Source organism: Wolffia australiana, chromosome 9, assembly GCF_029677425.1.
Source record: "Wolffia australiana isolate 7733 chromosome 9, ASM2967742v1".
In the NCBI taxonomy this organism is placed as follows: domain Eukaryota; kingdom Viridiplantae; phylum Streptophyta; class Magnoliopsida; order Alismatales; family Araceae; genus Wolffia; species Wolffia australiana.
In genome coordinates, this window is record NC_135843.1 from 13,176,313 (window position 1) to 13,201,881 (window position 25,569).

A 25,569-nucleotide genomic window follows, 5' to 3' on the forward strand; every position below is an offset into this window, starting at 1 on the left:
CACATGAATAGCAACAAACATAAGTCACGATAAAATGAATGAGAACACAAATTACCTTTGACTTCTAAGCCACATAAATTCCCTACTCTCCCTCAAGTCCATCATCAGCTTTTTTTGTTCAGCCTCCTATCTAAATCCTCATATTTATTTTTCATAAAAGCTAAAGTTGATTAACTCATTGATATCATGACCAAAGTCTTTCATAAGTCTAATGTGGAAGACTGAACAAAGTCATCATCATCGTCATCCAGAAGGACGACAAACGATCCATCCAATCAGCTTTGTCCATGTAGCAAGTAATTTTGTTTACTAACACTATAAGAACGACGAGTAGAGAGAAGGGCGATGGCCGAGAGATCAATGGCAGACGTTAATCGGAATGAGAAGATAATCAAGGTAGTGGAGGTAATGTTCTATCCTGAATTATTGATTGAACTATCCATTGTCGGAGGTCCTCTGTGTCGTCTATGCTCGTCATTCTGTTGTCGATACTGATCGTCCCTGTCATCGACATCTCTCGGCCATGTCATAAATGGTAGTTATCCCCGTCATCGAAGGTCGTTATCCCTATCGTCTCTGTCTACTTGGGTACTTTTCTATTATTTTGCGTCATCCGTTCCGTCATTTCCATCATCAGTCATTGTCATATGTGACAGACGAGTCATGTCTGATGACTGAAGAGAGTTAATTCAGTCATCCGTCCACCGCTCCGGATGATGACGGATGACGAAGTTGAACGGAACGGATGACGGAGATGACGGTTTGTTATCCTTCCTACAAGCCTAGTCTTATAAGTTATAACCAGGACGACTGAGCAAAGTCGTCATCGTCATCGTCGGCGTCATCCTGGGGGACGACGACGCATCCAACCAATCAGATTTGTCCACGTAGCAAGTTTTTTCTGTTTATTAACGCTGAAAGAACGGGTAGTAGTGGAGAGAAGGGCGGTGGAAGGGAGATCGATGGCAGCCGGTACTCTGAAGGAGAAGATAATCACATCAGTAGAGGTGATGTTCTGTCCTGATCTTGATTGAATTTCACTTTCAATCGTTCAATTTCGTGAACGGACGATGTTTTCTGCGGACCTGTTTTCATTTCGCGTTCAATTACAGGGTGCTGTGATCGGATTACTGTCCTGATGAAATTCGCGATTCACCCGTTTAGCTTGTATTTGGGTGTATTTTTCTTGCTTATGAGTAGTGAAATATCTGATAGGAGCCGTGCTAAGGGAAAATTGGAAGATTAGAGAAGTTGTTCTTCTCGGAAGCTCATTTTTGTGATTTTTAAAATTATTTTCGCGGGCTTATTTGCTTCATTTATTCGTTTTTTAATGATCTTTTTTTCGATTTTTTCACCTTCCGCTGCTTGATTAAGGCATCTGCATCGGGCATGAGCTGCTAAGGGAAAATTCGAAGATTAGAGGAGTTTTTCTTCCCGGAAGCTCATTTTTGTGATTTTTTAAGATCTGTTCGCGTGCTTATTTGCTTCGTTTATTGATAATTCTTTAGATTTTGTTCCTCTTTCGTATTTCATTGACAAAGGTGGGTCTATGTTCTTTAATAGGGTGAAGGTAGAACGAAGGCGTTTGACGTAGAAGATGAGAAGAGCGTCGTGGAAAATGAAGGGCACAGTGATCCTGCATCACATAACTCTATTAACTCCCGAGCTAAGCAACGATTTTCTTCTCTTTCAGGTTAAAAAATTCTTTCCTTTTTTTTCTTGGTGCTCTTGCTTTTTTTTTGCTTTTCTAGCGGACTTTATTAGTTGGCTTCAACTTTGTCATCAATTTTTTTTCTAGATACCTTGGTTGTTCTCTTGCTTCTCAGTTTTTTCTGTTTTTTTTAAGAACATTTTTGTCTGCTTGTGGGATCTCCTGTGGACTGTAGCATTTGAGGGACTGATACGTTCCCATGTCGGAGACGAATCGATGACCATAATTAACTTCAGATTCAACCAAGAACGAATCAAATTGATCCAATGACGGTGCAGTGTAATGTGAGGAGGAGTCAGGGGATGAGATATAGAAGAGATTCCCAGGGTAGAAATGAGAGAATGGGAAAGACGAGGGGATGATGAAGGATCGCCGATGAACAGTCGCATGTTTGGCAAGGGTATGGCGACGTTGACCTGCCAGTACAAGGGACAGAAGAGCCATAATCAAGATGGAAGAGGGATAGTTTCACGAGAGAGGGGGGAGACAGCTTACAGTGTAATTTCCTGCCTCAAGCTCCCTCGAGTGGGGCTTTAAGTAGGATCCGTCCTGGGCTGGGCCCGTGCTGGGGGATTGGGCCGTTGTCGGACCTTCCTCCATACATACACCCGCTGGCATATCATATCAGTTTCATTTAACTGAATTAACTTTGTTTTGAGAAATGAAGAAAGAAAGTAATCAATCAAACTTAAGAAACCATACTTTTGGAAGAGAGTAAGCACGGGACACTTCTTATTTTTCCTATTCATCTTCTATGTGTTCCATCCAGTAGAACACTCTGCAGGAAGACTATAATATATTTAATTCTGAGAGTTTGACGTCTCATTGATCAGGTCTTTTCTTGGAAATGCATAGGCAATTATTTTTGAAGATTTGTTATATTTTGGTTGAGTGGCAAACTTTTATTGGTCAAGAACTTCTTTTTCTTGTCAACCTCCCAGAACGCTCAGTGGCACACACACGGAGCTAAGATAATAAAAGTTTGAATCCTTGTCTTTCGCTTGAGTTAAGATTCCTTATATGCCCAATTGATAGGTCGACCCCTCTCGCCGGTTTTTGGTTTAAGTTCCTTCTGAAATCCTCATATTGTGGATTGCATAAGATTGATTTTACAATACTAAAAACCGTACAACATGAATATGAATGATAATTAAAATTGTTGACACTCCACTTCAAGTTGGTTGGTAGATGCTCTGCAGGCCCAACTTGTTCAATAGTCTATGTAATATGGCCCCTGGTACTCCTTTAGCGATCAAGTCAGAAGCTCAATTTGAGGTTTTGTACTAAATAAATTTGAATATGATAGAATCCCCATCCAACCTTAGTGAAACTTTTGGTACTTCTGGGTATTTGGCTTTTTGTGACCCTTTAAATATGATTAACCCTCACTTTTGGAGGGAAGAGAAAAATATTGAACTTGAATGGTGATTCCTCACTCTGCCTCTTCTGATCTATTGCAGTCTTTTCTCTCTGCCTCACGAGCTCTCTCTCTACCTTACACAATCCTCTCTACCCCGCAGTTGTTTTGTATTCACCGGATCTCCAGCCGGCACTTTTCTTGATCGATTCCTGTCCCTCTCTGGATCAATCACCTATCCACCTCCCTCCCCTTTATCCTTTACTGATCAAATACTTTGATATTCAAGGAAGTCGATTGTTACATCCTAATACACTCTTATGGTTGTATCAGAATAATGCTATGAGTGATCAGGTTTCTCTCCAATAAACGAATGTAGATTTCAACATACTTTTTTCGGTTTTTAACATGCTTTGTTCTGTTCTGTTGTACTGGGATGGTGCGCAATATCTATCACATTGTAGTGTAGTTGGTCTTTCTTGAGATATCTTGCGTTCTTAAAGGATTCCTCTGTTCCGTAGAAACTGACAGATGCCCTGGGCAACTAACCTAGCCATTACCTTTTTCTTCTGCTTTGCCAGAAGATTGTATTTCCCAAAATGTGTTCAATATCCTGCAGTTGAACAACATTATTGGATGGATGAATGGCCGGTTGGCTGTATGCTATGAGAGGAGTTCCCATGCCTCTTCCAGATGGCAAGGAACCCCCAAGCATTGGTTAGAGAATGTTGAGATGATACCTGGAACTCAATTTTTGAGGTCACCCTTTCAGACCAGAAGGTGCAAGAACTGTTGAGCATGTAATAGGATTTGTTACACTTATGACCATTGAGCGTTATTATCCAGACATGAAGATTCGAGAAGGCCCTAAAAAGGGGAATCTAACATCCTTCCTTGCCGACTGCTTTTGAAGGTAAAGATCTCCTTAAAAGTAAGGATTTTTGGATGGCTAATGGTAAGAATGTATGTTATGACCAGAGCCCTCCGGAAGTGTATGTTTCCGGATACCATGTCAGTGTGTCATATGTACACACAGGGAGAAGAGGATTGTTCTCATCGTTTCAAATGTTTGGTTGCCCGGGCAATCTGGAAGCTGCAGAAAACTCATGGAGGTGGACGTGGCTTCTGACGAGGCATGCTGGGTCTAGATCTGAGGAGTGTGCAGGGGATGTATGGAATGGAGAATGGTCCTTGCAGTACTATGGGAAATATGGCTGCACCACAATGAGGTTGTGTTTAAGAGATGGGTTGTCTTAACGGACGACATCTTACATTTTGTGGAGAGCCTCATCACATATTGGTTCTCGAGTGATTGGAGAGAGGACCATTTTGTTTGTGTATTTCATGTTCGTATGTACCATTAATCTTGGATTGATCACTGTTCTTGGTCGATCGTCTAAATTTTTTTGAAAAAAAATTATCTCCAGTCGGATATGATCATATGCCCTGGAGTATATCTGTTCGAACCCTGTGCACCCTTTCCCTAACATGTAGAGATTTAAATAACTTGGTCCAAATACTTTGTCGCCGCTTGAAGGGTCAGAACAAAGAAAGGGGGACAAGGAGAAATTCAGATAGGAAAGGGGAGGGTCACAGACACACTCTGAGGGAGTCGTCTCCTGCGCGACCAGGTCTCTGTGCACTGGGATGCCTGGGAGAAGGAAAAGGGAAGGGACAAAGTGAGAAAGGTTAGGGCATAACAGGGAGGAGCAAGTTGTGAGGAAGAGGGAGGGGGTCAAAGAGTTACCGATTCTTGTCTGCCTTCTCCTTCCTCGACTCGTTTGCTTAGGGTGGATGTCTTTTCCGCGGTATCCGCCCTATTGGGCTCTTCTTCATTGTCCTGTGCAGGAGGTGGACCCAATTGTGTCACTTGGCTTTCCTCTGGTAGACTTTTAATGGAGTCCTAACAATATCTTTGGTGCATCTGCCCATTAGGGCCATTTGGGTCTCATGGTGTTGAGGTTAGTTCACTTCTTTCTCTTTAAAGACTTGTTGCCCATCCTTTAATAGGGCAGTCAAGAAATCAAGGTAAGTTACCACTTGGCTCATAGTTTCGTCCCTCTTCTCAGTCTTGTCCCCTTAATCGCTCTGCGATCCCCAAGCTCCTGCAATGGGCCCTGCAGATCTTCTGCCAGCTTCCATCAAATCTGATCCCCTTCCCTCCTGTTTGCTCTCCTTGCCTTAGAGAATCCCCATCCCCTCGATCATTAAACCTTCACTATGTCTTCATGCTGCTTGTCCCCAGCCGATCCCTGCCCCTTCTGTTCGACCTCTTATTTTCCCCGTTCCCCTGTACAGACCTAAATCAAGGTTCGTATCACAGTCTGCCCCTGTGGTGCAGCCTTAGGATAAATCACACTCAATTCGAATATCATAAATCACACTCAACCCTCATGGCTGTATCTCTATATTGTCAAGGTTGCCTGCTTGTTTGATGAAAATCACAGTTCAATTAAAAATATTTGTTCAACATCCAGGATTAAGAGAGATTGAGGGAGAAGAGTGGTACGTGTTCCGGAGGTTAGAGAGAGAAGAGCAGGAATGGTTCTGGATGATGAAGGATCGCTGACGGAAGGGTTGCTGCTTTCCAGAGGATATCATCAAGTCTGTAGAGCAAGAGAGATAGACATCACAACCAGTCGAAAAAGAGTTGATGGCTGGGGTTGCTTATGTCTCAATTCCCCTTGAACCCCTGCTTGAAGAGGGGCTTAATTTGGCTTATAGTGAGCCGGATCTCCGGGCTGGACTGGCTTGTCTTCCTCTCAAAGATCCCACTCTGGATTGTACCACTTATTTCCTAGAATTCCTTTGTTTTAACAGTTGGCCCATACTAAACTACTAAGACTTATTTCCTTCAAAGCAGTCAAAGTTTTCCTCTTTTTCAACTGGTATATAAATTTTGTTAAATGCTTAATTTCTCTGGCTGAGGTGTTGCTGCATTTCCTTATTGGAAGTGTTTGATTGAAAGAACCTTTTTTCAGGCCTCTACCTTATTAATAAGTTTGGTAGAGGTATATGCCTGTGAAGTTTGTTTTGACATTAATGAATTATGTTACGATCAACACAATGTAGTTGTCACACATACTCTGGAGAGTTTTCTCTAACTTTTTTGTTTAGTATTCGCATTCATTTTTTTGACTATTGATGGAGAAAATGGTGTTTCTTACCTTCTATTCATCCGCCCTAAATGAATTCATTGTTTTTGGTTTCATGACTACATAAAAGCTCAATAGTATTCTAGACCTTTTGCATTTCAGGAGGTTCAATAAACTGTTTAATCCTATAACTGTTTGTCATTTTTAATCCATTTGTCTGTCTCTTCTTTTCATCCTCTCTTGTCTCTACCCATTTGTGTTTCTATTTTGCTCCATTTTTATTCGATTTTGAGTTTGTTATTATTATTTTTCTCATTGTTCCAGCTCGAATTCCTAGAAAGCTTGTAGATCTCTGTCTTGGAGTACTGGGGCAACACCTTGAAGATATTTTAGGGCAGTTGGCTGACATTTCGGTGATCCTTCCACGGAATATTAAGGTATCTTGGTCATAAGCTCCATTCTATCCAAGACGAATGCAGTTATATTTTTCTTACTGTCACTTATAAATAACGTCCAGTGTTTCCCATCATAATTATTCCTGAACATATCTTTGGTAAGGTATTTTAGTAAATTTTGTTTTAGGTTTTTTTCATCTTTAAACACCTGTAGCCTGTTAAGACTCCACGAAAGTACTATGGTCTGAATATCTGGCTAATAAATTCTCTTCTATCATAAAAGGTCATGGTATAGAAACAACCAAATTCGTAGAGAGAATGCTGTGTAACAGAAATAGTGTTGATAGAACTCGAATGGAATGTAGATATAGCGAGAGTGAGATAGAGTTCGTGGAATACAATGGAAAACAAACTGAGATCAGACAATAGCTATGCTCAGGAGACGCCGGATCAGCGCCTCCCCCTTGCAGGAAAGATGAGAGCTGAAATTGGCTCCCTCCGTCGACGAGAGAATCTCCCTTGTGACTGATTCTGAAAAAGTGCCTTCCCTTCTATCGAGATTCCCTTTTATTCCACCTTCTCATTTCCTGCCTTCATGCTGTTGGGCGTCCACGGTCCAGGCTGGCACGTGACTCGGCCTCTCTCCTTTTGCTTTGGTAAGTCCTTGGTAAGTCTTTAACATAGGCCTCCTTAAAGAGGGCAGCAAAGTATCAGTAGAAGAATTGGGTGTACCTCCTTATCTCTTCCTGACCGTCAGCTCTCTCCTCCCTCTCCTCCCTTTTAGCCTCCTGCCTCCTTTCCATTTTCAGTTTTTCTTATTCTCTCCTCTCCTATTCTCTCTCTCTTGCATTGTGTTATGTTCGCAATACATTGAACTTTACTCGAGTTTATTGCATTTCAAGGAGAATAACATCATTGGACTATTGACACAACCAGGGTGTTGGTTCACTTCTCTACCCATATACAAAAAGTAGCCTCAGGTTTATCTTATGCTTTGTTATCTCTTCAACTATATAATTTTTTCCTCTGTCGTATGTGGCATCTTCAGTGGTTCCTTCAACATAGTTATAATCATAATAGTCAGCAATCTCAACTGTTAGTTCTGCTCTCTGACAGCGCCAATGAATCTGCTGAAATTTGGGTTTGCAAAAAGAACATTCTGATCTATTTACTTGAGTGACTGGTTTATTGCCCACTTAGCACAGGTTACTTATTCGGAGCTGGAATAGGTGACAGGCATCACCTTCAGGTGGACTGTGGGTCCACCTAACCTATGCTATTTATTTCCACTTGGGAATATGTTACATAAGTCCTTACATGTGGGCCACCTGGAAGTGGTGGACCACACAGACAATAAAGAGAAATAAAGAAAAAAATACTCCGTGGACCACTTACACTATGTAACCCACTTTTACAATAACAAGAAGGAAGATAAAATGGCAAGCAGATTAACATAACTCTTTTTGTCCGGGGTGAAGGTTTCATTTTGTTGGGCATTTTACTTGTTCAGAACTATCGAGTCTGAATTGAGTACTTTGGCAAACTTATTGTGCCGAATTTTAATTCTCCCCATTTAAAAGATGACTGTTTACTGTTGTCGATAATAAGTTTATTCATCTGGGAGCCTAAAATTTGTTATACATGGAATGGCTTTTAAAATTTACAAAAATGTATGAGTTTAATTCTTTCGTACTTAGCACTTGATAGGTTTGTAACGATTGCTGATGTGCAGATGGCAATTATCGCTATGGCCAGGCGGAAAAAGTTATTGGATGATGGAATACTCATCGCATTGGTCGATGAATCCTGGGATACTCTGGATATCTCTGGTTCTGATGTCTCTGATGTTGGTCTACTTAAGGTTTCTCAAATCTGCTCCAATTTGTATGCTCTGGACATCAGGTATGAAGACATCTCTTGTCCTCATGGATTGTGTGATAATGGTAATCCGAGGAGAGAGAAAGTAGAGAGAGAAAGTAGAGAGAGAGAGAGAGAGTGCACAAGATTGGGGCAAGAAAAGATGTCTATTACTGCATCATAGTTCCCCTTATATACAGAATTAATCCAGGGCAAAAAGCCCTTTCAGACAGAGTTACTTGTTTAACAAGTAATTCCTTACTTGTTAAACAAGTAACCCTCCAACGGTTACTTTTGAAAAGTGACCGTTGGAGGGTCCAACGGCTAGTTAAAAAACTAGCCGTTGGAGGCTGGGCCTGTCCAGAACAGGCCCAGAATATATCAGGCCCTGATTGGGCCTGATATTCAGTGGGCCCTTAGTGGGCCCATAGTGGGCGTGTAATGAGCCCTTAGTGGGCCATTACTGGGCTGCTAATGGGCCTTGCAGAGGTCCATTAGCAGCATCCTAAGGTCATTAGTTCTTTTATTAAATATCCTAACAGTTCTATTACAATTACATGGCCTTAGGCCCATGGTTAGTGCATTAATCCTTAACACTCCCCTCAAGCGCTGGAATGAATATCTATCATTCCAAGCTTGAAGAGAAATTGTCGCAGCGTCCGGCCAGGAAGGCCCTTGGTGAAGATGTCGGCACATTGCTCCTCAGAGGCGACGTGCTCCGTCTGCAAGATGCCTTGTACAAGGTGATCCTGGATGTAGAACCTGTCAATATTGACATGTTTCATCCGATCATGGTAGACGGGGTCATGTGCAAGACTGATGGCGGACTTGTTGTCGCAGCGGATGGTGATAGGTCTTTCGTAGGGGATGCGGAGGTCATCCAGCAAGTGCTTGATCCACGTTGTTTCGTCAATTCCCTTCGACATGGCTCGAAATTCAGCCTCTGTGCTGGATTTAGAGACCACACTCTGTTTTTTACTCCGCCAAGTGATAAGGTTGCCACCGAGGACGGTGCAGTAACCGCTAGTGGACTTATAATCCAATCTGGAACCTGCAAAATCAGAGTCAGTATAGAGATATAAATGGAGTTTACCTGTGCGTCGATAGGTGATGCCGAGACCGATGGTGCTTTTGAGATACCTGAGAACTCGATGGGCAGCTTGAAGATGGGAATGGCGAGGTGAGTGCAGAAATTGACTTAAGACATTGACAGTATAGCAAATATCAGGTCTAGTGTGAGACAAGTAGAGAAGTTTTCCAATGAGTTTTTGATAGGAGTTAATGTCGACTGGGGGGTCATTTTCATTTAGTAGGAGATGATTTTTAGATTCAATGGGTATGTCACTAACCCGACATTGACTATGCTTAGTTTCTTCGAGGAGCTCAAGGATATACTTTTGCTGAGTCAGAAGCATACCGTCAGCAAAGCGTGCAAACTCAATGCCAAGAAAATATTTTAAAGGACCTAAATTCTTGACCTGGAATACATTACTGAGATTGTTTTCTAGTTCAGAAATTTCCTGCAAATTATTACCAGTGATGATAATATCATCCACATATACTAAGAGGATAGTTAAGAGAGACGAAACATGTTTAAAGAACAGTGTATGTTCGCCATTGCACTGATTATAGCCTAGAGTTTTCATAGTATTAGTGAATTTGCCAAACCAAGCCCGAGGGGATTGTTTCAATCCATATAGAGCCTTTTTTAAGCAACAGACTTTTCCAGACTTCGTACTGTCCCCATAGCCTGGGGGGAGAGTCATATAGATCTCCTCCTTCAGTTCCCCATGTAGAAAAGCATTCTTAATATCGTATTGTTTTAGGGGCCAGTCAAAGTGTACTGCCAAAGAGATGATGATACAAATAGTATTCATCTTAGCGACCGGGGCAAAGGTTTCCTGGTAGTCTATGCCAAAGGTTTGGGTGAAACCTTTAGCAACTAACCGAGCCTTAGGCTTATTGGTGACATCAAGTGTGCATTTTAGGGTGAGGACCCAGCGACAGGCAACCGCCTTTTTTCCCTTTGGAAGATCCACAATGTCCCAAAGTATCATTAAGCATCAAAACTCTCATTTCCTCATCCATAGCTTCCTTCCAATGAGGGATGCGAAGAGCCTCGTGAGGGGTTTTTGGAATATATCCTTCCTGAACATGAGTGAGGAAAGTCTGATATTCTGAGGAGACCTTATTAAAAGTCAAAAGATGAGCTGGGTCAGTTGGCCGAGGCTTGTGGTATACTAATTGTCGTCCATTGTCGGATCGGGGGGCCTCGTGGACTTGGAGATGCCGCTGAGGCGTATAGCCCTTGGCGGCATAAGAGCTGTGTGCTGAGGAGCCTCCCTTTTCTTGGAGAATGCGGCTCTCATCTGTCATAAGTTTGGAGACTGCCTCATTGAAGGTTGGTTCAACCTCCTGATTATACAATTGGCTTCTGCAGACCTCAAACTCCGGGTTGACGCTGAAGAGCAGTTGACAGAGACGGAGTGTCGACCACTGGGCCCTAGCTGCAGGCTCAGTGGGCAGTGGCCAGATATGATCAAGCTCCGTATAGATCTTTCGGAGTTCTTTGGCATGCTCCTTGATTGTCTTGTCTCCCTGTCGAATCATAAATGATTTGTAGAGGAGATCCACAATCTTCGCTTTGTCCCCTTGTTTGGAGAGGTCTCGCTGGACTCCCTCCCAGAGCTCCTTGGAGGTGCTAAAGGAGGAGTATTCTCCTTGGCAATCTCCAGATAATGTATCAAGTAGCCATCCGTAGACGACTTCCTCTTCAATTACCCACTGAGGGAAATTTGGAGAGGTCCTTGGAGGAGGGCTGTCAGTGAGATGATGGAGAAGACCCCGGGGCGTCAAGGCTGTTTGAACCCGTTGGGACCATAGCAGAAAGTTGTTCACATTGAGTAGGGCACACTTTGGAAGAACTGGCAAGGAAGTTAGCCACCTGTCTCAGGAGACAATGGCCTGCCTTCCTGCTGGAATTTCTGGAACAGAGACTGGCAGCGAGCTTGAATTGTCTGTCAGCGAGCTTGAGTTGTTGTTGGCCGCCATTTGAAGGTGCTAGGATGTAGATTGTGCTGATCTGTCGAAGAATTGAAGGCCTGAGTGACTCAAGGCACTCTTGAGTACAGTGCAGAACAGCAGTAGATGATCCCAGCCCAAAGACTCTTCCTCTAGATTGTGAAAAATGATTGAAGATGCCTCCCGCAGGATGCCTTCAACCTTCAGCAAAAATAGAGAAGATGCAGCGGAAACAGCACTCTAGATGCTTGAAGAAGCCTCCCGTGGGATGCCCTTTGAGCTCCAGAAGAATGCACCAAAGACAGGCTCAGAATGCCTGCTCTGATACCATGTGATAATGGTAATCCGAGGAGAGAGAAAGTAGAGAGAGAAAGTAGAGAGAGAGAGAGAGAGTGCACAAGATTGGGGCAAGAAAAGATGTCTATTACTGCATCATAGTTCCCCTTATATACAGAATTAATCCAGGGCAAAAAGCCCTTTCAGACAGAGTTACTTGTTTAACAAGTAATTCCTTACTTGTTAAACAAGTAACCCTCCAACGGTTACTTTTGAAAAGTGACCGTTGGAGGGTCCAACGGCTAGTTAAAAAACTAGCCGTTGGAGGCTGGGCCTGTCCAGAACAGGCCCAGAATATATCAGGCCCTGATTGGGCCTGATATTCAGTGGGCCCTTAGTGGGCCCATAGTGGGCGTGTAATGAGCCCTTAGTGGGCCATTACTGGGCTGCTAATGGGCCTTGCAGAGGTCCATTAGCAGCATCCTAAGGTCATTAGTTCTTTTATTAAATATCCTAACAGTTCTATTACAATTACATGGCCTTAGGCCCATGGTTAGTGCATTAATCCTTAACAGATTGCTACAGGGATCAGTCTCATTTTTTGAAACTGTGGCTCTGTAAACAGTGGATTTATACTATTATCTTCGTAATATGGTTTCTGACATCCGTAGCATTAAATTAAATGCATACTAATTCTAATGCAGAAAGCTTAGTGCGTATTTGCATTGATGTAATAAGTGATGCCTTGGATTTTTTATGCTGAGATTCCAAGCTATAACCACTAAGCATGCAGCACAGACTTCATACTCCTTTCCTGCTCTAAGTTGGGAAATGAAAGGTTTTATCTGGGAAGAATCAGGAGAAATTCAGAGCAAGAGAAATATGGCAAGAAAGAGAGAACGATGGTTACTTTATTTAACTAAGTACACAAAATAAGCTTGTCTTCTTCCACTTTTATTGATTTCTCACTTAACCTCAATAGGACACTACTACCCCTAGTTCCTATTTTGCTTCTCATGGTGCCATATCAAGTTTCGGCGTTAAGTCTGCGATGGAAATAACTGACTATGAGTCATAATTCACAAAGTGCATGAGGCAGCCAGGCTATCCGATAGAATAGTTTTTGCCAATGTCTCTTCCGTTTTCTATTTTATTCTCATGGATCTAAAAAAATGTCATAAAGAGAGCTTAAAATCGTTTCACATAGATTATGCTATGCTGCGTCCGATATTTCTATCTAGTTTCAATGGTTTGATTATTAATGGTGTTTTTAAAGTGATTTTTCAATTTGAATCTGATGCCAGTCTGATTTCAACTAACATTCTGAATAGTAAATTTTGGATCGGCATATTTATTACTAAGTTGCTTTGGTTAGTTTGGTGCCTGATCATCGTACCCACCAACATTGTTGGGCAGCAGAATGATCCGTGGATAATTCTATTTTGTGTCATGTCTGTCTTCATTGGATTTTCATCATTGATAAATCTTACTATACTGTATTGCAGAAAATGCAGAAAAATTACGGCCTTGGGTGTCTCTGCGGTTGTATCTCAGTGCCGTTCTTTGCAGATCTTAAGATGGGGGTATCATCTTGGCATTATTTTCATACGATGACAGTGATATGCATGTGATTCAGTATTCTTTTTATTTTGCCAGAGAATACATGCGATTATTTCACCCTCCTCTAAAGATTGTTAACGGCCAATAATGTGTTCAAATAGTAAACAGTCTGCTGACTATGTCACTTCTCTTTGATAGTGCGATCTGTTTGTTCATCTTCTTGAGATCATAACTCCTGCAAAACAATAAATCCTTGTCGGAGTTCATTTTATTTAGTCTGCCTTCAGTACCCTTTGAAGATTGAAGTCCAAGGCATTTGGTTGAAAATGCCCACCTTAATTTTTTGATGAATGTTCAAAATATATCAAGCCTCAAACGGCTCGGGTAAACCTCAGAGGTCAGGTCATGATCAACTATGAAGATGTAAAGACTCAATGAAAGAACCTCGTAATGAAGATCGAAATGACGTTATATATTTATTCCTATGAAGAATCTTGACTTTGACAGTATGGTCATGGAGTATAACCTTTGACTCTGGATATTGAATAATAAGAACATGGATATCTGTATGCCCTTTACGGACAGTCTTTCATTGGGATGTATCTCTTCTTCACCTTATCTCTAGGTTTTGGTGCAGTATTTTATGGTTTGCCTCTGGATATCTGAACCAATATCCAATATTGTCCTGAATGGTATCCGATATCCTAGCCAATTCCACTACGTATTCTTGTCTACCATCTGATACGATCCCCGACTCCTCCCAGGAGCATTTCTGTCTTCTGTCCTTTGGTAGTACTCTATGAATACATGAACTCCTTTATGAGGATCATGCAAGATGTAGTTGTCTGGGCTGATTTGGTGAGAAGGGGGGAAGAGGGAGGAAGCAGGAGAGATGGTAAAAGCTGTCAAGTGGTACAGAAGACGATCTGTATGAGAGGGCTGCGCAGTGGGGGAGATGCTCCCTAAAAGTGTACAGGTGCTGATCTGGGCCTGTATTGCCACTGTATCTATTTTGTTCTTCATATTAATCTCAATCTATCAATATTTAGTTCTTTCTATTCTTCAAGAAATTCATTTCCTGGTAGAGACCTACACTTCATCAGAGTCCCTAATTTTGGGGGAAAATGCCGACTAAGAGAAACCCTAGTCAGATGGAAAATGCGGTAAATACCGTGAATGGATTTGGGGATCCTAATAGTATGAAATTTTTGTGAACGTATGTTTTCCCATACGTTCTGCATGAAATCGTGAATAACCTCTCCTCATAATGTATAATTTTTTAGGTGGGTTTTTGAAAGATCTATAATATCCTTTTTCCAGTGGGTGCCCGAGCAGTGAATCAACAGCTCGCAGATGTTTGAGTATCTTGATGCCAAAGTTGAACACTGTGGAAGAAGAATCTTGGGAGAACCTTGAAGACGCTGATCTTGTTGATGGCGCACAGTCACTGCATTGGCTTGTATGGGTATGTTTGTTTTTGAGTAGTATTTTCCCCTTATAAAAGAAGTCCAAACTCATAGACATGGTGTAAGACCTCTCAGTAAACCATCAGAAAAAGGAAAGCTAAAATACAGAGGTTGTAAATAAACGATATACATCTGAACATTTAAAAGAACCGTTCATTGATTCGACACAACATAATGAAATATAAATGTGAATTTCATTTGATTTTTTTCATCTTTTGGCTGAATAACGCATTTCTCTCCTTTATACCACCTCTGATCTAACCATTTTGTTTTATCCTTGATACTGAGTCAACATTCAACTAAAACCTTCAAAGTATCGCGGGAAATCCATTACCTTGATTATGGATGCTTAAGGGACTATATCTTTAAAAAAATCCATAATGTTTGCCGATGTCAACCCGCTGTACTGTCTTTATTTTAACAGCCAAACATCGACCCAGATTCAAAGGCAAGATTAGTGGCTGAATGTCCGAGAATTGCGGTGAACCCTCGATCATCACCCTTCTCCCTTCGCGGGGTGCAAGTTCCTCCTGGTGCCGACCTACATAGAGCACTAGATGAGCCTTATGTCGCGGGCATCAACCCTAGGACATGGGAAACTTGTACGAGGGCCAATGGTCAAGGCAGTAATGTCAGCATTGATCATCATTCCCCCTCCAGCTCAGATCACAGGCAACCGATGGAACTTTCACAGCTGTCTGTGGCCGAGAAATTTAGGCTCGCTTTTGTAGAGAGAGATCAGCGACTGGCTCCCAAGAGAGCGAAGAACCTCCGGCAACACCAGAGGCGAGCAGACAAGGAGTGGGCTGCGAGCAATGCGGATGCTAAATCCATTGTCTTGGCCTCCAAATTCAGGACATCACTTAAATATTGATTAGCAGAAACATGGTAAGATGGAGCTGAAAGATGCGGGAGCAAGGAGGTGTGGCTTTTCAGAACATCAGGCAAGTAACCTCTTAAACTTCTCTGCTAGAGTTCAGGGTTTGAATGCAAAATTAGTCCTTAGTAAAGTTTATTATTTGTTTTGAAAGAATCAGTAAAGTGTCTTATGCAAATATGTAATCTCCAAACTGCTGAATGGAATGAATGTGAGGGGATTACAAATGTGATTTTTGCCCAAGAGTGTGTTCTAGGGTCGTGGGGGTCTTCCGGCGCAGCCGTACCTTCCCTTCTTTCTCCCTCCTCTAAAGTTCGACACTCGTCAATATGGATGTCATCAACCCTCATTGATGTTGATTATGGTATTGAGGTTGACAACTTGCGAGGTGGTTGACGAGGACAATGACATTGAGAATGTCTCCCTTGATGGTTGATATTGAAAATGATAGGGTGCTGCAGGCTGTTGACATCCATCAACAAAAGTCGCCAACTTCGCAAAACTCTAGTTAAAAAGTTATCCACCCAATCAACGTCAATGTCATCGTCAACATCAACCAGCCGTTGATGTTGGCACCCGTTGATGGTGCACAACATTGACACCCGTTGATGATGATGACGTCATCAAAAAACTGTCAACCAACATTGCACGTCAACATCGCATAGAGATGCAGAACCTACCCCTCCACTCTTAAAGTTAACATTCTCTCTTTATTCTGTTCCTTTCTGTAAATTCATCTATTGTTTCCAATTTGCAGGTTTTTCGTTCTTCACTGCTCTACACTTGCAATGAGTCGTCTGTGCCGTGCCCATGTCTGCTGAGGAAGGTGATGTGATGGTTGCCCTAGTCCTTGCTAAAATGTCGCTTTTGTAAATTGACATTGGAATCAAGAAAATAATTTATGTTTCAATTCCTGCTTCATATTTGTCCAATGATCTTATGATTAATTATATTGTCATCTTGCGAGCGGATGAATTATTTTTATAACTTCCTATTTATAACACATCTCTCTTTATCATATTTGTCCAATGATATTATGATTAATTATATTTATAACGTCTTTTCACATCGATTTTCTTCCTATTTTTTTTGAAAGGACAACCCGACACTTCAATCCAATTGGATTCGGAGAAACAATGTGTCTCATCGTTGCTCATAGAACAAGAAAATCTCTAGGAAGTTTTTAATGGCTAGATGGGAACCCTCATTCAGGTGGGATCTCAATGGCACGGATGACCCTCACATCTGATATGAACTCTGATTTACGTTCCTCTCTCTAATTCTCAGGGGGAGATGAGAATAATGATATATATACATGGTATTGATCTCGGGTTCTGGGGAAAAAAGCAATCGGAGATGCCAAAATAGTTGATTTTGTTCAGAGGGAAAACTTCACATTCATTTCTCTTTCTTTATAAAATTATGAGAGCACCAAAGACAAGGTAAATAAAGGACCCCCTGAACTAGCAAGGAAGTCTCAACCGGAGAAGAAAATCTCTGCATGGATCGAATCTTATTATCAAAATGCCAGGAATTTATAATACAGGATGGCGGCCGGGCCATGTCAAAGAATCAGATAAATATCTAGAAACAAAACCTCCTAACCCTCCCTGTTATTATTCTAGATCCTCTCCACTTTTTCCTCTGGGGAACCTCCCTTGTATTTTACATCTTATCTCTCCCAATAAATGATGGACATAGTCTGGGGACTTTGGACTATGGCAGAAGTGAGATCAGAAATATATGGGGGACTTATCTGATGATAGAATCCCATAGAACACTCTCAACCTCTCCACAGCGTTGATGCACTTCTTTCATCCTCTCTGCAGACTTGCATATCCCACTGCAGCTCCAGTCAAATGAGGCAACACAGACGTTGCCTGCCAACGCCTTCCACGCACAATCTGTATAGCAAGAAAGAGTCAATGTGTCATGATTCGAAAATTACTGCTCATGGAATAGGACAATAGATATGATAGTACAACACCAAACCTCGAAATATTCATTCTTTAATCAGAGATAATTGGAGATGGGAGTTTCATTGTAGAAAATAAACTTTTTAAATGTTATCCTTTCTGTTAGATAAAGGATGTAGCTCTCTGTGTAACCAAAGTAGTAGAAACCAGGCAACCAATGGAGGCCACCATTTCATTTGACTGGTAAATTACTGAAAACCAGGGCAAAAAAAATGAGATCTGATAGAATCCTGGTGGGGATCTTGTCAAGATTTAACTTGATTGGTTGAACAAGGAAGACGATTCTTGATTTAGGACTGGTGTATGTCTGCCTGTGATTGACCTCATCCTTATTAAATCTTACCACTGTAACCCCCTTCTATATTTTGTATCCCATGATTCGTGGTTTATTAAGCCTTATAGAGACTTCCCTTTTAAATGACTAATGGACCACATAAGGCTCATTATCATGTGTATAAGGGGGATTGATCCCTCCTATTGAAGTAAGCTTATCATTTGAGCTTATCCCTAATCTTCCAGCAGCTGTGGGAGGACCGGGCGATGGCAACAGGTGACGTCCAACTTGACAGTCTAGAAAGAGGGAAAGGGTAGGCAGGGAAAGTGCAGGCGATAAGATAGTTGCCGAGGGACCTGCCAGAACGGATGTCACAATAGAAGGGAAAATGACCAAAATACCTTAGAGGGATTACAGTTCATAACTAGATCTACGCCAGAGTTTTGGCGGTCTCCCAGACGAGGAAAATAGCAATAGTTGGACATGGAACAGGAAAATATATCATTTGTTGAACAATAATCTTTTAAATATTTGTTCTTTCTGTTGGATAGAGATTATACCTCTGCATGGAAAAATGGGAGGCCTAATTCGTTTGGCAAAAAACTTCAAATATATGTCGGAGTTTTTGGGTATAAGACTCATGGACTGATGACAGACTACGGTATAAGACAGACAGAACAGAATGGAAGAAGATTTCATATAGTCATTTGTCACAGGGTCTGCAGTTTTCTTCCGTTTCCGTCCATGGGGTTGGACAATGAAACAGTTGCAGGATGGCGGCAAACTTAGTGTAAGTCACTTGCACTTGATGACAGAGTGGATGGCTTGAAGGCTTTTTTAGTCTGTTCCTGCTCATAGGTCAGGATGGATGACTGAATACAGTTAGGGATGGAACGGATGACGGGCCGTCATCCATCTATGAGCCTTACTTGGATAATGAATGAAACACATTTAATTTTTTTTAAAGCCCTACCAGGTGGAGTGCCACAGCAAAGCCTCCGATCATCGACATGTTGAACGTCCAATCCGATAAGCCATGATCCAAGAGAAACATCTTCATTTGCAAACTTGTGGAGGACTTGCCTATCCCAATTCCATATATTCAGATTAACATCAACGATCAAGATAATACCATCGAATTGGTTAAGGATGCTTAGCCTTACTCGTTTACGGATATGTAAGTGGCCAGGTCCTTTGAAATGGCGTAGAGTTGACCAGTTGCATGACGAAAATACTTATTTCCTGCTTCTCCAAATTTCCAGTGTTCTGGCTCGTGATATCTCACACCCCTATTTTGATAAATAACATTTATGAGTTCTTAAAGTTTAATTTTCCCTCAAATGCAGCCATTCGATGAGAGAGAACTGATATTTGGTTGAAACTCACTTTTGAGAAAGAACTGGCCCTGATTTCATGCAACCAATGTACACATGAGGCTTGGACCGATACCTCGCTAATGTATGTGCAAGTGTTCCTGAAACAAAAGATTTTGAAGTTGTCAACGAATCATCCAAAAGGTCAGTTGTTCCTACGATGAGCATTTAAAAAAGCATATTACATCAACATCAATTATCACATAAGTGCAATTGTATCATTATCATGTACTTTTTATTACCAGCTTCGTCAGTGTCATTATGATTGGAAATAAAATCTTTGATCCTGGAAATGATTCCAGTGTCTAGTTTGCTTATTTTATTGATTGCTGCTTTACTCCATTTAGACAAGATTATGAACTTTCTACATTCGTCTACGTTTTAAGACAGCTGCTATTGGTGATAATTTCCAACGCCTGAGGAAAAATTAAAACAAAAAAAAAATATATTCTTTGTATTACCAGGGACAGCCTTACCAATATTTACATGTACATCATCATCAACCTTGATATAAAAGTCAGCATCCCACGTAGAGACAGCAGTTGCAAAATAAACTTTAGTCTTTGCAGATAATTCGAGGTATCCTTCGACATGATTCTGCAAATCATTTTAAGGTTCATATCAAAAGGGGCATTTAAACAACCGTTCTAAAACTATAGAATACTTTTAAGGAAATGAAATACGCAACTGATTTAGAGTGAACGAAAGATATATTAAGAAAAAAGGAACAAAGATCAGCATGGAAGAGTAACAATACAAGCCTCATGATGTCTCCATGTTTGCCGTTCTCTGCATCTATGGCCATGTCCAGGATTCCACCAGTTGTTGTGCTAGTAACAATTCAAAATGAGATTTTTAGGGAGTGATAAATCATATTCAAGCCTCATCTTTTGTTTTTTTTTGAAGCAGGGGTCTTATTGTAATTCCACTTTTTATGATCCCTATCACTGTAAGGGTTTGGACAAGATTCAGGACGAAAATTCGTCCCGGGGACCACCGGACGGGACAGTTTTCGTCCCGTGGGACGGAAAAATATCCGTCGGGAGGTCTCGGATGATGAATGGACAAATCTGGACAAAAACTGCCGGATTCACATCCAACGATTGAGATGTAGCCACGTGGCCTCGTTATCATAATTTGCATCAAAGTCCCTGCATCTTTACGCGCATGCAAACTGACACCGCTCAACAATAATTGTACATATGTCCCTTCGCATTCTCTCTCCTCCGTATTTCCCTAAAAACTTAGAAAAATTGATATTAGTATATTTAAAATATAAAACGGCTATTTTTCGTCCCAGGGATGGGACGATTTTCTCCTCGGACGGAACAAAAATTTGTCTCGGGAGGACTGGACGGGACGGTTTTCGTTCCGTAGGTTGAAAAATTCATCCCTTCCTTTGTCCCTGCACTGAATACAGACATCGGACGGGACAAAATTTGTCCTGTCCCGTCCATCGTCCACATCCGGGACGATCCGGAACTATAAACCCTTAGTCTAATTGAGTTTGGTTTTGTCTTCATCCCCCTTCCCCTCTGCTCTCTTTCCTCCTCTAGCTTGTTCTCTCTCTTCTAAACTTCATAGAAAAGAGGGAGAAAGAGGTGAATGTGGAGCAGGGTCGCCGACACGAAACCCACCGCCCTGGGTGTTGAAGAGAAGTGCACAAAACCTAACTCAATGTAACTAGAGCATCATTTACTGTTCAATAGGATAGGGATCTTAACAAAGGAACTTGCAGTAATACCCCTACTTCTAACAAAAACCAACAAAGAAAAAAACTGTGAAGTTCCAGAGATAGAGACCCCGTCACCTGTGGCCTATAACGAATCGAATGATGATGCCTTTCTCATCCTCAAGCTTCTTCCTTTTTTCCCCTGTTTCAACCCAATCAAAATGATGAACATATTGTTAGTGTTAAGCGCTTCTCATTATGCTCAAAGCTATAGCTAATAGTAAGGGTATTGTTGGTATTGCATTTATTAATATAATTTACCAAGGAAGTGTTTAACCTTCAAGTTTAGACAAACATTCGTATTAAAACTCAAAAAAGGAGGTTCAAAGTTGTGTAAAATTCAAAGAAAATGAACCTTGGGGCATCCACGTTGCTCGAACTGAGTCTCGCCTTTTTCGACTGCTGAAGGCAGTATTGATTCCAACCACCATGAGATACCTCTTCTGCTCTGTTTTGGCAACCTTTTGCTCAGGTGAATTCTTAGAGCTGCTATCAAGTGTTGATCCCTGTGGATCCCTGAATGGTACCTGTTTGAACTCTAACTTTGAAGTTGTTTTATTCAACTTATTCCTGAATTTATTCATCAAAATAAGATGAAAGGTAAAAATTTAGAGAGAAAAATTTCACACAGAAATGAGAAATAAATGAAAAAAAATTGGATTACTCACTTTGTAGGATCATCAGCCATGGAGACTTCACCAAGCATGCCTCTTTTATCTGTTTTCCAACCCGACTGCTGATTAAGAATAATCATTTACATGTCTACATTAATGCCCAAGTTTTATGAACTACAAGTGACATAGGAGAAAAAACTAACCCTTTTAGAGTCATATTCTTTGTCAAGCTGATCAGTTAGATGATCTTGAACTCTTTCTTGTACGTTCATCTCTCTGTCCTCAGGCATGATCCATGTTCTGCCATTCAAATCCAAAGATATTACTCCTTCCATGAACATTGATCATCACCAAACACATTTATGTGACCAGAGAAGAGAAAAAGTTGGTGTTAACTTAGGCTTAGATTTCTGGATTTTATTCCCATGATCAGTGGGAGAGTTGAAGGCAGTGGTAGAAAATGGAAAGAGAGGGATAAACTGAGAGAGAAAGAGATAGAGGGATAAGCATGCACAGAGAATTAAACAGAGAGAGAGAGAGAGAGAGAGAGAGAGAGAGAGAGAGAGAGAGAGAGAGAGAGAGAGAGAGAGAGAGAGAGAGAGAGAGAGAGAGAGAGAGAGAGAGAGAGAGAGAGAGAGAGAGAGAGAGAGAGAGAGAGAGAGAGAGAGAGAGAGAGAGAGAGAGAGAGAGAGGCAGAGATAGAGAGAGAGAGAGATAATGATATATATATATATATATATATATATGTAAAGAGGGAGAGGGAGTGAGAGATAGAGATAATGAAGAGAGAGATAGACAGAGGGAGAGAGAGGGAGATAATGAGAGAGATAGAGAGAGGGAGAGAGAGAGGGAGATAGAGATAGAGATAAGGAGAGAGACAGGGGTAGAGAGAGATGGAGAGAAAGAGGGAGAGAGACAGATAGATAGAAGCAGAGAGAAGGAGAGAGAGGGAGAGATAGAGATAATGAGAGAGATATAGTAAGAGGGAGAGAGTGAGAGGGAGAGAGAGATAGAGATAAGAAGAGAGATAGAGACAATAGAGAAACTGAGAAAGAGACCGAGAGAGATAAAGAGAAGGAGAAAGATAGAGAGAGGGAGAGAGAGACCGAGAGACAGAGAAAAAGAGAGGGAGAGAGAAAGAGAGAGGGAGAGAGAGATACCGAGAGACAGAGTGACAGAGATGGAGGGACGGAAGAAACAAATAGAGAGACCGAGATACGGAGAGTGAGTGAGAGAGAGAGAGCGAAAGGGAGAGAGAGAGAGAGCGAGATGGAGAGAGGGAGAGAGAGAGAGCGAGAGGGAGAGAGAGAGGAGACGGAGAGAGAGGAGAGAGAGAGCGAGATGGAGAGAGGGAGAGAGAGAGGAGAGGGAGAGGGAGGAGAGAGAGAGCGAGATGGAGAGAGAGGGAGAGAGAGAGTGCGAGATGGAGAGAGGGAGAGAGAGAGAGCGAGAGGGAGAGAGAGGAGAGGGAGAGAGAGGAGAGAGAGAGCGAGAGGGAGAGAGAGGGAGAGAGAGAGGAGAGGGAGAGAGAGAGAGCGAGAGGGAGAGAAAGGAGAGAGAGAGGAGAGAGAGAGAGGAGAGAGGGAGGGAGAGAGAGCGAGGAGAGCGAGAAGAGAGCGAGAGAGAGAGAGAGGGAGAGAGAGGAGATAAAGAGAGACAGAGAGAGGAAGAGAGAAAGAGAGGAGATAGAGCAAGACAGACGGAGAGGGGGAGAGACAGAGAAAGAGAACGAGAAAGAGACAGCGCGCGTAGAGCGAGAGAGACGGACAAACAGACAGAGAAAGAGCGAGGACAGAAACGGAGAGACGGAGAGAGTATGTTTATCACTCAATTGTCTCGCTCTAACTAAACCCCTATCTGAAGCGGCGAAATTATCGTCAAGAAACGAGACACACGAAGAAAACACAAGCCAAATCATAAACACAAGCCAGACGACGAAATCCACCAATCTACCTGTTGGTGAAGAGAAGACCGCAGCCGAAGCTGCATAAACAAAGGAAGAACGTCCATCTCCGCGGCACCGCCGTTCTCGCCGCAGACTCTCCTCTCCCCTTCCCAATCATCCCAATCCCCGCAGAAATTCTCTTTCCAGATAAAACTCTCTCTCTCTCTCTCTCTCTAACTCATCTTCGCTGCTCTCTTTGGTGGATAGTCTACAGATAGATCTCGGCAGCGGCAACGAACTGGATATCAACAGAGTAGAGAGAGTCTATGAAGGGAGGGGGAGGGGGGAATTGGCAGAAGATGGGTGGCGACGAGAGAGCGGCTAATTAAGTCAACCATGAAGTAGGAGAGGAAGGAGAGAGAGAAAGAAAGGAGAGGGGAGAGTTTCCCGTGTGCTCTTACCCGATGAACATGGCGAAGAAAAGCCGCCTCCCCGGGTTTTTATTAACCCGGCATGCCGCGAGCCCCTCTCTCTCTCTCTCTCTCTCTCTCTCTCTTCCTCTCGTTCTCCCTCTCTTGATCTCTTTCTTTCTCTGTTCTTCTCTCTCTCTCTCTCTCTCTATATCTCTCTCTCTCTGTTTCTATTGTATCACCGCCTCTCTTTCTCCCTTTCTTCTCTGTTCCTCTCTCTCTCTCTCTTTCTCTCTATCTCCCTCTGTTTCTTTTTATCTCTGCCTCTCTTTCTCCCTTTCTCCCTCTCTCTCTTTCTCTCTCTGTTTCTATTTTATCACTGCCTCTGTTTCTCCCTTTCTTTCTCTGTTCTTCTCTCTCTCTCTCTTTCTCTCTCTCTCTCTTTCTCTCTATCTCTCTCTGTTTTTATTTTATCACCGCCTCTCTTTCTCCCTTTCTTTCTCTGTTCCTCTCTCTCTCTCTCTCTTTCTCTCTATCTCTCTTTGTTTCTTTTTTTATCTCTGCCTCTCTTTCTCCTTTTCTACCTCTCTCTCTTTCTCTCTCTGTTTCTATTTTATCACTGCCTCTCTTTCTTCCTTTCTTTCTCTGTTCCTCTCTCTCTCTCTCTCTCTCTCTTTCTCTGTTCCTCTCTCTCTCTCTCTCTCTCTCTCTTTCTCTCTTTCTCTCTATCTCTCTCTGTTTCTATTTTACCTCTGCCTCTCTTTCTCCCTTTCTCTCTCTCTCTTTCCCTCTCGTTTTCTGTCTCTCTTTCTCTCTTTGCCTCTATATCGTTCCCTCTCCTTTTCTCTGTCTCTCTCAGCCTCTCTCTCCTACATGACTTCTTTCATCTACTATTGCCCACATTAATGCCCGAGTCTTTCCTTCACGGCCTGAGAATGGACCGTCGCTCCACTCTCCATTCTTTCCCCGCGAGCAACTTCGGGAAAGCGAGAGAGAGAGAGATCGATAGATAGATAGATAGATAGAGAAATAGATAGATAGATTGATAGAGAGATAGATAGAGTGAGAGAGATATAGAAAGATAGATAGATAGATAGAGAGAGATATAGATAGAGTGAGAGATAGATAGATAGATAGGTAGAGAGAGAGATAGATAGAGTGAGAGCGATAGAAAGAGATAGATAGAGAGAGAGATAGAGAGAGGGAGATAGAGGGAGAGAGAAAAAAAGACAAACAAAGAGAGAGAGAGAGGAGAGAAAGAGATGGGTGGACTTTTGCGAGCGAAGCGTTGATTCATGCAGTTGATTGGGACACCAAACATGGCACTTACGATGTCCCTTTCTCTTTCTCTCTCTCATTCTCTATCTTCCGGTTCTCCCTCTTTTCTCCGCCCAGTTTCTCTCTCTTTCTCCATCTCTCCCAAGTTCGGACTTTTGGGTCTTTTTTCCGTCTCTCTCATCCTGTCCCTTTTAATTCTCTTCTCTAATCTCTCTCATTCTCTCTCCTGGTTCTGTCTCAAGACCCTCAGCCTAATCTCTCTCTTATCATTCTCTATTCTCTCTCAATATCTCACTCTCTTCTCTTCTGGGTCCAATTTTTTATCATCTTATGCGCTGATTCAGCCGTTGATTGAGATACCCAACATGGCATTTAAGGCTTCTTCACTTTCTCTCTCTTATTCTCTCTCTTC

General features: G+C 42.0%; 2 protein-coding genes across 8 annotated transcripts; one reads left to right on the plus strand and one right to left on the minus strand.

Moving 5' to 3' along the window:
* Positions 1-940: 940 nt before the first annotated feature.
* LOC144707706 (RNI-like superfamily protein) lies at positions 941-19,546 on the plus strand. Of its 2 annotated transcripts, XM_078580927.1 has the most exons (9): positions 941-1,007; positions 1,564-1,693; positions 6,488-6,600; positions 8,291-8,460; positions 13,218-13,295; positions 14,593-14,737; positions 15,163-15,682; positions 16,373-16,441; positions 19,212-19,546. In XM_078580927.1, the coding sequence occupies exons 1-7, from the start codon at positions 963-965 to the stop codon at positions 15,610-15,612; spliced, it is 1,131 nt and encodes a 376-aa protein (XP_078437053.1). In that variant the 5' UTR covers positions 941-962; the 3' UTR covers positions 15,613-15,682; positions 16,373-16,441; positions 19,212-19,546. The 2 variants fall into 2 exon arrangements, with proteins under 2 accessions (XP_078437053.1, XP_078437052.1); XM_078580926.1 differs by lacking the exon at positions 19,212-19,546 and having other exon boundaries at positions 16,373-16,536.
* Positions 17,103-24,171, minus strand: LOC144707705 (putative beta-1,3-galactosyltransferase 2). Of its 6 annotated transcripts, XM_078580920.1 has the most exons (12): positions 23,931-24,170; positions 23,538-23,767; positions 21,788-21,884; positions 21,639-21,706; positions 21,326-21,540; positions 21,049-21,112; positions 19,996-20,068; positions 19,715-19,835; positions 19,252-19,339; positions 19,029-19,154; positions 18,839-18,948; positions 17,103-17,519 (listed from the first exon to the last, which is right to left on the minus strand). In XM_078580920.1, the coding sequence occupies exons 2-12, from the start codon at positions 23,645-23,647 to the stop codon at positions 17,368-17,370; spliced, it is 1,224 nt and encodes a 407-aa protein (XP_078437046.1). In that variant the 5' UTR covers positions 23,648-23,767; positions 23,931-24,170; the 3' UTR covers positions 17,103-17,367. The 6 variants fall into 6 exon arrangements, with proteins under 6 accessions (XP_078437046.1, XP_078437049.1, XP_078437048.1 ...); XM_078580923.1 differs by lacking the exon at positions 23,538-23,767 and having other exon boundaries at positions 21,639-21,703; positions 23,931-24,171; XM_078580922.1 differs by lacking the exon at positions 23,538-23,767 and having other exon boundaries at positions 23,931-24,171.
* Between the last annotated feature and the right edge of the window lie 1,398 nt (positions 24,172-25,569).

Coding starts and splice junctions, on each gene's coding strand:
- LOC144707706 (XM_078580927.1), top strand. CDS start 963: ATGGCAGCCGGTACTCTGAAGGAGAAGATAATCACATCAGTAGAG. Junction 1,008..1,563: donor AGATAATCACATCAGTAGAG/GTGATGTTCTGT, acceptor GTTCTTTAATAG/GGTGAAGGTAGAACGAAGGC. Junction 6,601..8,290: donor TCCTTCCACGGAATATTAAG/GTATCTTGGTCA, acceptor GCTGATGTGCAG/ATGGCAATTATCGCTATGGC.
- LOC144707705 (XM_078580920.1), bottom strand. CDS start 23,647: ATGATTGGGAAGGGGAGAGGAGAGTCTGCGGCGAGAACGGCGGTGCCG. Junction 19,340..19,714: donor TGATGTACATGTAAATATTG/GTAAGGCTGTCC, acceptor CTTTTGTTTCAG/GAACACTTGCACATACATTA. Junction 18,949..19,028: donor ACTTACATATCCGTAAACGA/GTAAGGCTAAGC, acceptor GAATTGGGATAG/GCAAGTCCTCCACAAGTTTG.